The sequence below is a fragment of the Kogia breviceps genome, chromosome 3 (assembly GCF_026419965.1).
Source record: "Kogia breviceps isolate mKogBre1 chromosome 3, mKogBre1 haplotype 1, whole genome shotgun sequence".
NCBI lineage: Eukaryota > Metazoa > Chordata > Mammalia > Artiodactyla > Physeteridae > Kogia > Kogia breviceps.
The window spans coordinates 172363687-172376498 of record NC_081312.1 but is presented as its reverse complement, the minus strand read 5'-3'; the positions used below and the strand labels follow the sequence as shown (position 1 = coordinate 172376498).

At 36.7% G+C, this 12812-nt stretch overlaps 2 protein-coding genes across 2 annotated transcripts in view; one reads left to right on the top strand and one right to left on the bottom strand.

Annotated features, from left to right (window-relative positions):
* Positions 1-12812, top strand: part of CCDC7 (coiled-coil domain containing 7) — a 255469-nt gene that overhangs the window by 16015 nt on the left and 226642 nt on the right. Inside the window, exons 4-6 of the mRNA XM_067030362.1 lie at positions 5289-5309; positions 5628-5660; positions 7185-7348. Of these exons, the coding sequence (XP_066886463.1) occupies positions 5289-5309; positions 5628-5660; positions 7185-7348 (218 nt within the window). The remainder of the gene's footprint in view (positions 1-5288; positions 5310-5627; positions 5661-7184; positions 7349-12812) is intronic.
* LOC131753673 (dnaJ homolog subfamily C member 3-like) lies at positions 7762-9565 on the bottom strand. Its single transcript, XM_059059265.2, is given in 3 exon segments — positions 7762-8908; positions 9123-9329; positions 9331-9565. Coding segments are annotated over 3 exon segments (1515 nt in total). The 5' UTR covers positions 9508-9565; the 3' UTR covers positions 7762-7777.

Sequence of the window (12812 nt, the reverse complement as noted above, 5' to 3'; positions counted from 1 at the left end):
AACTATTATTTTATAAAATAGATTTTACTTTGAGAGCAGTTTTATGTTCTCAGCAAAACTGTGCAGATAGTATGGAGAATTCCCATATACCCCTTTTTCCCACTTGCACAACCTCCCCTGCTATCAACATTGTGCACCAGAGTGATATCTTTTTTATGAATTATGAAGCTATGTTGACAGATCATTATCACCCAAAGTCCATAGTTTACATAAGGTTTCCTCTTGGTGTTGTACATTCTGTGGGTTTTAACTAATGTATGATGACATGCATGCACAATGATACTATCATACAGAATAATTTCACCGCCCTACAAATCCTCTCTGCTCCACTTATGCATCCCTCCTTGCCCCCTAAAAATCCCAAAAGCTTTTGATTTTTATGTTTCCATAGTTTTCCTTTTTCACCATGTTGTATAGTTGGAATTATACAGTATGGAGTGTTTTTGGATTGGCTTATTTCACTTAGTAGTAAGGATTAAAGGTTCCTATATGTCTTTTCATGGATTGATAGCTCGTTTGTTTTTAGTGCAGAATAATAATCCATTGTCTCCTTGTGCCACAGGTTGTAATCTTCTGTATTGCCTGTCTCTCCAATTTTGCGGGCCATGGTTTTTGCTCTGTAACTTTAGTTCTGTGATAGATTTAAGAAGATTTGTTGATTTTTAATTTGTTCAGCTTTTTTTGTGTGTGTGTGTGGTATGTGAGCCTCTCACTGCTGTGGGCTCTCCCATTGCGGAGCACAGGCTCCAGACGTGCAGGTTCAGCGGCCATGGCTCACGGGCCCAGCTGCTCCATGGCATGTGGGATCTTCCCGGACTGGGGCACGAACCCATATCCCCTGCATTGGCAGGCAGACTCTCAACCACTGCGCCACCAGGGAAGCCCTTGTTTAGGTTTTTACTTGTTGTCAGGACAGTATGATGAATCTAGGCTCCTTACATGCCAAATTGGAAAATAGAAATCTAAACTATTTATTTTTCAAGTTTGTAGTTTTTGTTGTGTTTCATCTCTCAGGTTTCTTTTCCTATAGATGTGGTCAACTAGTGGGTTTGACAGAGATTTCCTTAAGTGCCTGGAGCCACAAAAACATAAAGAAAAGGAGAAAAAAAAATATTCTCTGGCATTTGAAGACTGGCTCTGTTTTGAGGCACTTCTTTAAAACTTAGCCAGGCTGTTTACAGATCTGCCTTAGCCTTCGTTTCCTCCTTGTGTGGAGGTAAAGACCAGGCAGAGGTGAAAGTTTAGTGTCTACTACAATATTTTCTGAGCATGAGTCCTGCCCTGGGCAAGTGTGTAGCTTACTAGATTCCCTGTAATATATGGGAATTTCAAAATCCTTATTTTTCCAAAGTAACTCTCTCCAGTTTTTCCTTCTAGGCTTTGACATGTATATTGTTTGCCTCAACTATAGTCATTTTCTCCAGGGAGCAGTGGCTTGTTTAACTACCTTTCAGTTTTTTTGAGGAATACTCTCCACTTCACTGGTTTTCTGCCCTGAGAGAGTTCTGAGATGAAACAAAGGTAAAAGCTACAAGTCTTTCAAGGAACCTCTAGACAGGACAAAACAGAAAAACACAATTCCTCTTTTTCCTCCAGAACTATAATAAATACCCACACCAGGAATGGAGGCTGCTGTCTTTAAGACTGCCAGTGCTCTGGGGAAGTGGGTGGGGCAAGGCTAAATTTAAATGCTGCAAAGTTCTCCTAGCAGATTTAACCTGCATTTTTCTTGATCCATCACTATTTGTCTGCTGTAAAGCCTTCACTGTTTCCCAGGGTTTTCACAAAGTTGATTGTAACAGTTTTTGCTCACTTTTTCTTCAGTGTTTCTGTGAAGGATAGGCCCTTGGAACTCCCTACAGCCATTTTTGCTGTCATCACTTCCTAATTCCCCAAATAGGTTTATCTTTCTGGTGGAAATTTGCAACTGATTGTGAATTTTATATAGAAGTTAAATGGACCAAGAATAACCAAGTGAGTTCTGAAGACAAAGAACAGGTGAGAGGACTTGCCCTAGCAGATATCAAGACTTGTTAGAAAGCTATATTATGATTGTGTGCTTTTGGTGCAAGGTTAGGTAGACCAATGGAATTGAATAAAGGCTCAGAAATAGACCCTTTTATATATGGAAGATTTTATTAATGATAGAGAAGTAGTAGCTTAATAAATGGCCCTGGAACAGTGGTTATTTATAAGGTAAAAAACATTTATTCTTTATAGTGTATACAAAAATCATTTTCTGATGGATTAAAGACCTAATAAAAAATCAAGGGCTTCCCTGGTGGTGCAGTGGTTGAGAGTCTGCCTGCTAATTCAGGGGACAATGGTTCGAGCCCTGGTCTGGGAAGATCCCACATGCTGCAGAGCAACTAGGCCCGTGAGCCACAACTACTGAGCCTGTGCGTCTGGAGCCTGTGCTCCGCAAGAAGAGAGGCCGCGATAGTGAGAGACCCGCGCACCGCAATGAAGAGTGGCCCCCGCTTGCCGCAACTAGAGAAAGCCCTCGCATAGAAACGAAGACCCAACACGCCAAAAATAAATAAATAAAATTTTTTAAAAATCAAAAGTAATAACATATTTAGAAACATATAGGAAGCTGTCGTTATGACCTGGTTCAAGGAACAATTACAGAAGAATATATAAGTCATAAAGGGAAAGATTGCTAAATTCGACTATATTAAAATTAAAATCTCTATTGTGTAAAAAATTCATAAAGAGAAGTGCAGGAGAAGTTTCAAATAGTGGAAAATACTTAGATCACATGTATCAGACAGAGGAAATCCAGACTATATAGATAACATTTACCTGTCAATAAGTATAAGGTAAATCAATACAGGATGCTCAAAGGAAATAAAAAAGTTGTTTGCAAAGGAGGAAATACAAATAGCCCATAAAAATATCAAGACGTATTCTACCCTTTTAGTAATTTTTAGTATCCAGGGAATGTGATTATGGATGTTAACAGCATAAAAAAATAAAATGTTGACTTTTAAACAAGGTTTTATAAAATTCTTCCATTGAGTGCATATTTCATTCCAGTACTGCCCAACATTGCTCTACCTTTACCCACACAGTCCTCTTCAAAAATATTCTTATACTTACTTCATATTTCTCCCATTTATCTGTACTGCAGTTTGTCTTCTGCCCCCAATGTCCATTGAACTAGCCATCTGAAGATAGTAATGACTCCCATAGTGTTAAATCAAGTGTGCATCTTTCTTGACACCTCAGCAAATTTGATGTTGTTGACCATTTTGTTCTTGAAGTGCCCTTCCCTTGGCTTCTAGGACACCCTGTGTCTATCTGGTATGGCAGTTTCATATTAATATTATTTTCCCCCTTTTTTAAAACATTATGCTATCTATCTTCTCTTTAGGAAGCTTTTTTTTTTTTTTTTTTTTTTTGTGGTACGCGGGCCTCTTATTGTCGTGGCCTCTCCTGTTGCGGAGCACAGGCTCAGCGGCCATGGCTCACGGACCCAGCCGCTCCGCGGCATGTGGGATCTTCCCGGACCGGGGCATGAACCCGCGTCCCCTGCATCGGCAGGCGGATTCTCAACCACTGCGCCACCAGGGAAGCCCTAGGAAGCTTTTTATAACAGCTACATTAAATGCCAGCCCCATTAACAACAATTTTGTAGAGTGGGGTATTTGCTTGTTACTTTGCTTATAGTTTTTTCTTGTGTTCACTTTTCTGAGATTAACTTTTTGTTTTGCTAGGTTAGAATGTGTGGTAAAATAGCTTCTAAATCTCTGAATTCTTGAAAATAGTTTCATTTTGACTTCACATTTAAATGATAATATCTTTAAAATTAGAATGGAGGTTTAATATTTCCCCCAAGAACTTTATAGATGTTGCTTCATAGTATCATAGAATTTTTTTTCTGTTTAGTGTTATGTGTCTAATGTTGGTTTTCCTCACTTCTGGTCAATTTTCATATTCTACTTATTTTTATCAATAATGTCCTACATTCAACAGTACCAGTAGTAATTGATGGTTCAGTAGTTAAGAAAGCCACTGTTCTCCAGGCTTTAAGTAGTTTAAGTAATTGTAGAACCCTGACTGCAATGAGTGGATGAATTGACATATACAAGGGATTCCCATTACATTCCCAGACAGGAAAGTAGATTTTGAGAACCCTGGAATCTCTCCAGAAAATGGAAAGAATGACTTTATTGCAAGGTAGTATGCCTTATTGGACATTACTTTCTAAATCCTTGTACAGCTGAAAATATTTTCCTTCAGATGTGGACATTAATTTGCTGTGGTATGTTTCTTGAGGGTCTCAGCCCTTTTTGCTTAGACCTATTCTTTCTTATTACTTTCTTATTACTTAGTGCAGTGATTCTTAAACTTTAGCATGTGAAGGAATCAACTGGAGGGATAGATAGTTTAAATACAAATTACTGGTCCTACTTCCAGAGCATTGGAGTCAGTAGGCTGTGGTTGGGCCTAGTAATCTGCATTACTAAAAATATGGATGTTTAAGTGATGCTGATGCTTTTGGTTGTGGTGTCATAGTTTTTAACTGTTGATCTAGAGTTAGTGTCAAAGAAGAGAAATTTAGACTAGCCTGATTTTTTTCAGTTAAGCAACTTTTCTTCTGCCTGAATGCATGTAATAAAATTTTTCTTTAATAATGTAATTCAAAACTTTTATTTGGTTGTAATAGAGTGGGTTTGGTTGTTTTTTGTGGCAAATATAATCAGTTTAGCATTACATTTTGTAAATGGTAAATATTGGTAGTTTGGACCATGATAGGTTTTGTATATTCATTTTCTCTCATAATCTCCCAAACCAGTTCTTTGCATTTACCATTAAAAAATCAAGTAGTAGTGTAATATTTTATATCTTGATTCTTAGACCATTTAGCTTAGCAAAGTTATATTGAATAAATAATGTTTGTAAGATAATGCTCTTCATTATTGTACTCTCAGCTCTATGAAAAAAAATAATGCTCTTCTGAGAAGAACTTAAATTTTATTTCTTACCTATATTAAGAAAATATATGAAATCATATATGTGAATTATTTTGGGTTTTTTTAATGTAGATCTGTAACAATGGAAAGTTCTTTTTCTTTTCTAGAACTAAGTTGTCTATGCAAGATGTACTAAAAACTGTAAATATAAAAATATTGTGATTGGATTATAGATTTATAGTTATATTTTAGAAACTTGTGTATTTTGGTGATTGAAAATTTCAAGAGACTTGAATTAAATATTTTATTATATCATACATTGTGAGGAATTTTATTTTTAAATGTTTTTATTAAAACTTTATTTTCCAGATTTTGGAATCTCTTTGTAAGGTATGTTCAATATATTGCCTACTAAAATTTAATACAGAAATACATGTAAGTGAAAAAGAGTTTTCTAAGTTTTGAGGAAGTAAAAATAACTCCCAAACTTGCTGCTATATATATTTAAAAATTTTACGTTTCAGTTACGTGTTGCCTTAGTCCCATTCTGAACCCTAAGATTAAATGATGTTTGGTGTAGGACTAATATTTCACACACACACACACACACACACACACACACACACACACACACACACACTCATTTATTTCACTGCAGAAATTGACTTGTCAATATTATTTCCTTTCTGTTCCTTATTTTATTTAAAGTGGTTTCAGCAACAGGTCAATCAGATGGAAGAGGTAAGTGTAGCATTTCTTGTTAATTAAGTTAATATTTTGTCTCATTTGAAAACTAATTTGGGGTATAAGTTAAAAAATTTTAATAACCATTGTTTATAATCTTTTGATTTAGGTAAAGAAGGAATAAATGTAGTGATTTATGTACAATACTCCTGCATGTATCTGGTCTACTCTGAGTTTGACCCATTCTTTCTCCTAAAATTGAAAAATGGAAATTTAATTATTATTCTTTCCATAATTTACATAAAATAGTAAATAAGTGGCAAGAGAAAACTTATCAACTTAAATATTTCTCCTGTATTTAAAAAGTCATGCATAATATGATATATACTTATTCATAAAATTATATATTAGTTTTCTTTAAATTTAATGTTATTTTAATGATTTTTTTATACTTTTATTTTCACGTGCTTTGCCACCAATTTGAGAAATACTGCTCTCTATCTTTTCCTTATTTTGGAAAAGATTTTACGTATGCTGTTAATATAGCAGAATGATTTCCAGGATAGCCTTAGGGAGTTAGAGAATTATTCTGGTTCTACCTTGGCTATGTTTGTGGTTTAGTCCTTAAAGTTCTGGGAGAAGCTGCCTGTGGGGAACGTGCCATGCCAGGGACCTTGCCAGGAAACCATCCATAGGGGTGGTGCTTTTGAAACTTGCTGGAGGTGAGTACTACTAGTTACACTGTGTACTGCCCTAGGATTAAGCAGAGAGAGATGACAGAATTTGGAAGAAAAAGCTTCTTCCTCCTCTAGTGTCTAGGGCCCTCTGCTGACAAAAGTTAACATCATGCTGCCTGTCAAGATAGAAATGTTCCACTACTATAAACAGGACGATGAAGAATGGATTTTAGATGAGAGGCAATAAATTGATAATTGTAGCTGATTGCTATGTCACTTTTTAGGTTCAGTTTATGATTGATGTCCTCTTATTAGGGATCTTGCCTTTGTCCATAGAGTATTCATACAACTTCTGCTTCCCTTCCACTTGTTCTGCATCCCACAGTCTCAGACTTCCAGTACATTGCCCAGTACTTACTTCCTGCTGTTATATCTTAATCCCATTCAGGTAACCATTACTAAAGTGAAGTCTCTGTTTTAAATTCCCAATGTTAGAATATCTCTTTGCTATGTCCTAAGACTATGGCTTGACTACTTTTCTTTTTTCAGCTCTTCCTCCCATCATAAGGATTAGAGTTCTCTTTTAAATATTTTGAATTGCCTTTAACTTATCCTGTTATAATTGTTATTTAACTTGCTTAAAATTCTTATATATTAAAATAATAAACAGAACATTGAATTTGAGCTCTGACATGTAAAAGCCAACACTTAGCTATAATTCTGTTGCTAGGCAATTGCTCATATAATTTCACTAATATTGTGAAATATTAGTATGTGATTATAGCTATAGATAGATAATAATACAACATTTATTTATATATGATAAATGAAATGTTGAAATTTCTTTGAGGTATGGGAGAAAAATGAGTATTTCCTAAGTAACTGACTAATTTTATTATTTTAGATAAGTAAAGGTCAAACTTTTTCAGCAGAGTTTCCAGCAACTGATAAAACAGTCAGTTTAAGCATTGCACAAATAGTAAAGCAGTTGCACAAACTTGAAGAACTGAAAAATCGCCTTAAAGAAGGGTCTAAATTCTCTTTCAAAGACATGTCATCTAAACCCAAGTAAGTAAAATGTAAGAGTCAAAAGAATTAAACAGTAAGAGTAGGTATATAATTAGTAATGAATGGAAGATAATGGTTCAGATTTTATACTATAAATAGAGCTTCTAAATCAAATCAGAAGATCTAGTCAGCTTGTTCCTATTTGAAATTTTTAATAGTTTGAAATGGGATTAGGCACATGTGGCTATGAAAATTAAAATTCAATTAAATTTAATTTAAAAACCAATTCTTTAGTCACACTAGCCACATTTCAAGTGCCTAGTAGCCACATGTGCCTATTGTTTGAAAGTTCTATTGGACACTGCTGGCTTTGAAATATCTGGCTTATAAACTCTTCTCTCAGTTTTTTTTTTTTTTTTCATTAAGATCCTGGAACAAGGTTTTTTTGTTTTTAATCTTTAAAAAATGAAGAGCAGAAAAACAGTTGGTTTAATTGAAGTGGAATTTAAATCTAAAAGGTCCGCCTGAGCTGAAGGGATTGAACCCTTGCCATGAGTTCCAGCTTCTGTGGAAAGGGTTGCCGCCCCCTCCTTGTTGGCTTTCTGCATCCAGGGCGTCTTCTCTGTCGTCAAACTTCTTCCTCATCTCTGGATCGGAGAGGACTTCTTTAGCAGCTGCTATGTCAATGAACTTTTTCTCAGCTTTTTTCTTTTCTTCTTCATTCTGGAAGTTATCTGGGTGTCACCGCAGTGCTAATTTTCGGTATGCTTTAATGATTTCTTGTTTTTTGGCATTTCTTTTTACTCCCAAGATTTTATAATAATCTCATTTCTGCGACTGTTTCAGTAGCCTCTGTGCTTTCTCTAGACCTTCTCGAATCTGCTGGTCATTCTCATTGTGTTCCTGAGCAGTTTCATAGCCCTGAATAGCTTCATCGTACATTTCTTCTATTAAATAGGCCTCTGCTAGGTCTTTCAGAGCGTTCACATTGTCAGGTTCCAATTGTAAAACTTCCGAACACACTCGAATAGCTTCAACAGGCTTCTCATCCTTAGAAAAGCAGTGGCAAATCCTTTCTTTTGAACGAATTGTATATTCAGAAATACTTGGCTCTGTTTTCATGACAGATTCATATTTGCTGGTCGCATCTGTGTATCTGCCTTCTTTGATGAGCTCTTCAGCTGACTTAATCAGCTTATTAAGTTTCTTGACTTGTTTATAGTGTGCAAAACACCTTTTATGATCCTGGTCAAGTTTAAGATGTTCACGAACTTCACTGAGAGACAGTTCATGGTCTCCTAGCTCATAGTACAGTGTGCTGATTTTATAAAATGCCTCAGTATTATCATTCTTCAATTTTGATGCAGCTTTTAAGTCACTTATCGCTTTCCTAGGTTCCCCTTCTTTTATAAAACATTCAGCTTGAAGTTCCTGTAGTTCTGCATCCCAAACACAAACCTCTAAAATCTTACCAAGGAAGGTTATAGCAGCAATATAATCTGAGCTTTCAAAAGCATCAAGTGCTTGTGAACGCAAATGCTGCATTTCATCAGATTTGGTAAATTGGGACTGGGCTTCCTTTTCTTCATTTTCACTTGGATTTGATTTGAGCACTTTTTTTTTTTTTTTGTGGTACGCGGGCCTCTCACTGTCGTGGCCTCTCCCATTGCGGAGCACAGGCTCCGGACGCACAGGCTCAGCGGCCATGGCTCACGGGCCCAGCCGCTCCGCTGGATGTGGGATCTTCCCAGACCAGAGCACGAACCCGTGTCCCCTGCATCGGCAGGCGGATTCTCAACCACTGCGCCACCATGGAAGCCCTGAGCACTTTTTAAAAATCATCTTCTGCTTCATCAAGTTTTCCTTGTTTGAGTAACAAGTGACCTCTCTGTAATCTTGCTGCAGTGAAATCCATCTTCAATTCAATCACTTTAGTTAAATCAGGAAGTGCTGCTTTTGATTTGCCCATAGCTAAGAAGACAGTAGCTCTCTGATAATAAGCAATATAGTTATCAGGGTCACCATCTACTGCAGCATGAAACTTGAGATAAGGCATCAGCTAGCTGTCCAGCTGCAAGCAGTTTCTTGCCCAATTCAAGATGTTTCTCAACATCTGCGTTTACTCCACATTCAGCACCTTCGTACTGTAGGTCCACCAGGAGCAGCAGGAAGGGGAACACCGAGCCCAGCCGGCTGGTCACAGAGCCGGGGGCCACCATGTCCGAGGGCGCGGGTGCTGAGGAGAAGCAAAGGTGCGGGGCTCACCAGCCCCCGCCGGCGCTCAGGCCGCCGCTGTGCGCGCCCGCCTGCCTTCCGCTCTTGCTCGGGCCTAAGGCGACTCTTCTCTCAGTTTGATTAGGTAGCTTCCATAATATATTTAAGGTGTAGTGAAATATTTCATTGTTCAAGAACACCGTCATTAAAAATTGCATAGGGACAGGGATATGTTCCAAAGAATAAATTTGTACTTTTTAGTTGAGAAAATCATCTTTTTGGTAGGTGGGAGGAAGATTTAGATGAATGATTACAAGAATACTTCCATTATCTGTTGACACTCATGTTCGATATTTGAGGTTTATCTGTCTTGAAATTAAATAGATGAATAAATCATCATCATAGAATATCTTCAGTGATTTTTTTGCACCTCCATAATTATTTTTTCTTGTGAGAACACTTCACATCTACTCCTTCAGCACATTTCAGGTATACAATACAATGGTATTATAAACAGTAAACACCATGCTAATGTTCTAAACATTAGATCTTTAGAACTTATTCAACTTATAACTGGAAGTTTGTACTTTTTGACCAACATCACCACATTTCCCCAGTCCCCCTCAGCCCCTGGCAACCACCATTCTGCTTTCTGGTTCTAAGAATATATATGTGTGTGTATATATATATATATATATATATATATATATATATATATATATGTCATTTTGTTTATCCATTCATCTATTGATGGTTACTTTCATATTCTGGTTATTGTAAATAATGCTGCAATGAACATATGAACGTTGGGGAGAATATATATTTTTGAATTAGTTTTTTTGTATTCTCTGGAAAAATACCCAGAAGTAGAATTACTAGATCATATGGCAGTACTATTTTTAATTTTTTGAGGAACCTCCACACTGTTTTCCATAGTGGCTACATCAGTTTGCATTTCTATCAACAGTGCATGAAATTTCCTTTTTCTGCACATCCTTGCCCACAGTTATTTTTTCGGTCTTTTGGATGATAACCATTCTGACAGTTGGGAGGTGATTTCTCACTGTGGTTTTTGATTTGCATTTCCCTGATGATTAGCAGTGTTGAGCCTCTTGTCATGTGCCTGTTGGACATCTGCATGTCTTCTTTGGAAGAGTATTTATTCAGGTCCTCTGCCCATTTTTAATTGAATTGTTTTTTTGCTGTTGTATGAGTTCTTTGTATATTTTGAATTTTAGCCTCTTACTAGATATATCATTTGTGAATGTCTTATCCCATTCATTAGGTTGCCTTTTTGTTTTGTTTTGCAAAGCTTTTTTTTTTTTAGTTTGATATAATTCCACATGTTTATTTTTGCTTTTGTTGCCTTTGTCTGAGGAGAGAGATCCAAATAAATATTACTAAGACCACTGTCAAAGAGTTTACTGCCTGTGTTTCTTCTAGCATTTTTATGGTTTCAGGGTTTATATTTAAGTCTTTAATCCATTTTGAGTTTATTTTTATATATGGTGTAAGAAAGAGGTCTAGTTTCATTCTTTTTGATGTAGCTGTCCAGTTTTTCCAACACCGTTTATTGAAGAGACTATCTCTTCCCCATTGTATATTCTTGCATCCTTTGTTGTAGAAAATTGACCATATACGCATGGGTTCATTTCTGGGCTTTCTATTCTGTTCCATTGATCTGTGTGTCTCTTTTTGTGCCAGTACCATACTATTTTGATTACTATAGCTTTGTAGCATAGTTTGAAATCACTGAGCATGATACTGCTAGCTTTTTCAAGATTGCTTTGTCTCTTTGGGTTTTTTGTGTTTCCATACAAACTTTAGAATTATTTGTTCTGTGAAAAATGCCATTGGTACCTTGATAGGAATTGCAATGAATCCATAGATTGCTTTAGATTATTATGGGCACATTAGCAACATTAATTCTTCCAATCCATGAGAATGGTATATCTTTTCATTTATTTGTGTCATCTTAAATTTTTTTCATCACTCTCTTAGTTTTCATAGTACAGGTCTTTCACCTCCTTAGTTAAATTTGTTCCTAGGTATTTCATTATTTTTGATGCAATTGCAAATGGGATTGTTTTCTTAAGTTTTCTTTCTGATAGAGCTTTATTAGTGCATAGAAATACAACAGACATCTGTATATTAATTTTGTATTCTGCAACTTTACTGAATTTAATTATTAGTCCTAATAGTTCCTTGGTGGAGTCTTTAGACTTTTCTATGTATAGTATCATATCATCTGCAATCAGTGACAGTTTTAATTCTTCCTTTGCAGTTTGGATTCCTTTTATTTCTGATTGCTGTCTGATTTGTGTCTGATTCCTGTGGCTAGAATGTCCAATATTATATTGAATAAAAGAGGCTAGATTGGGCATCCTTGTCTTGTTCCTGATCTCAAACTATTCCAAACTTGAAAAGGTCCTGACAGGAAATAAATGGAAGACTCTTTAGATATTCTTAAAAAAAAAAAGGGTTTTATTCTGATTATCATTGGGGAGATACTGGAGGGTTTTGAGCAGAGCGTAACATGATCTGACATATGTTTCAAAAGGACCATTCTGACTGCTGTGTTGAAGTTGAAGTCATCCTGTTGACTCTACAGGGTCAGGAGTAGAAATGGGGACTCCAGTTGGGAGACTTTTGCAGTAATCCATGGAAGAGAACCACTATCAGGTGGTTCAGATCAGGGTAGTGGTTGCGGTAGAGTTGGTGAGCATTGAGATTCTGGACATACTTTGAAGGTGGAGTCAGTAAACTCTTCTGATGGATTGGATGTTGCGTGTGAGAGGAAAAATAGCCAAGAATGAGTTCAAGGCTTTTGGCCTGAGCAGCAGAAGGATGGAATTGATACTACCTTCACTGCAGTAGGCTGTAGGTGAAGCAAGTTTTGAGGAGGCAGATCAGGGGTTCTGGTTTGAAGATATTGGAAATTGAGTTGTCAGAAATGTTGTTAGGTGTATTTGAGGGAGTCATTGCATATATGTTTTGGTGTTCAGGAGAGAGGTGTAAGTTGAAAATAGGAATTGGGATGCCATTTACATATGGATGGAACTTAAGGGTAGATGTAACATGAAGGGAGTGAGTGTAAATTGAGAAGAGAGGACCAGGGACTAATCCCTGGTGCCCTTCCAACATTAAGAAGTCTGGGACAAAAGGAGGGGCTAGCAAAGGGGAATGAGGAGTGACCTAGTGAGGCAGAAAGAAAACCAGTAAATGTGCTGTCCTGCAAGATAAATGAAGAAGGAAGACTATGCAAAGGGACTGTCAGTGATGTCAGATGCTGTGGATCAGTCAAGAAGAT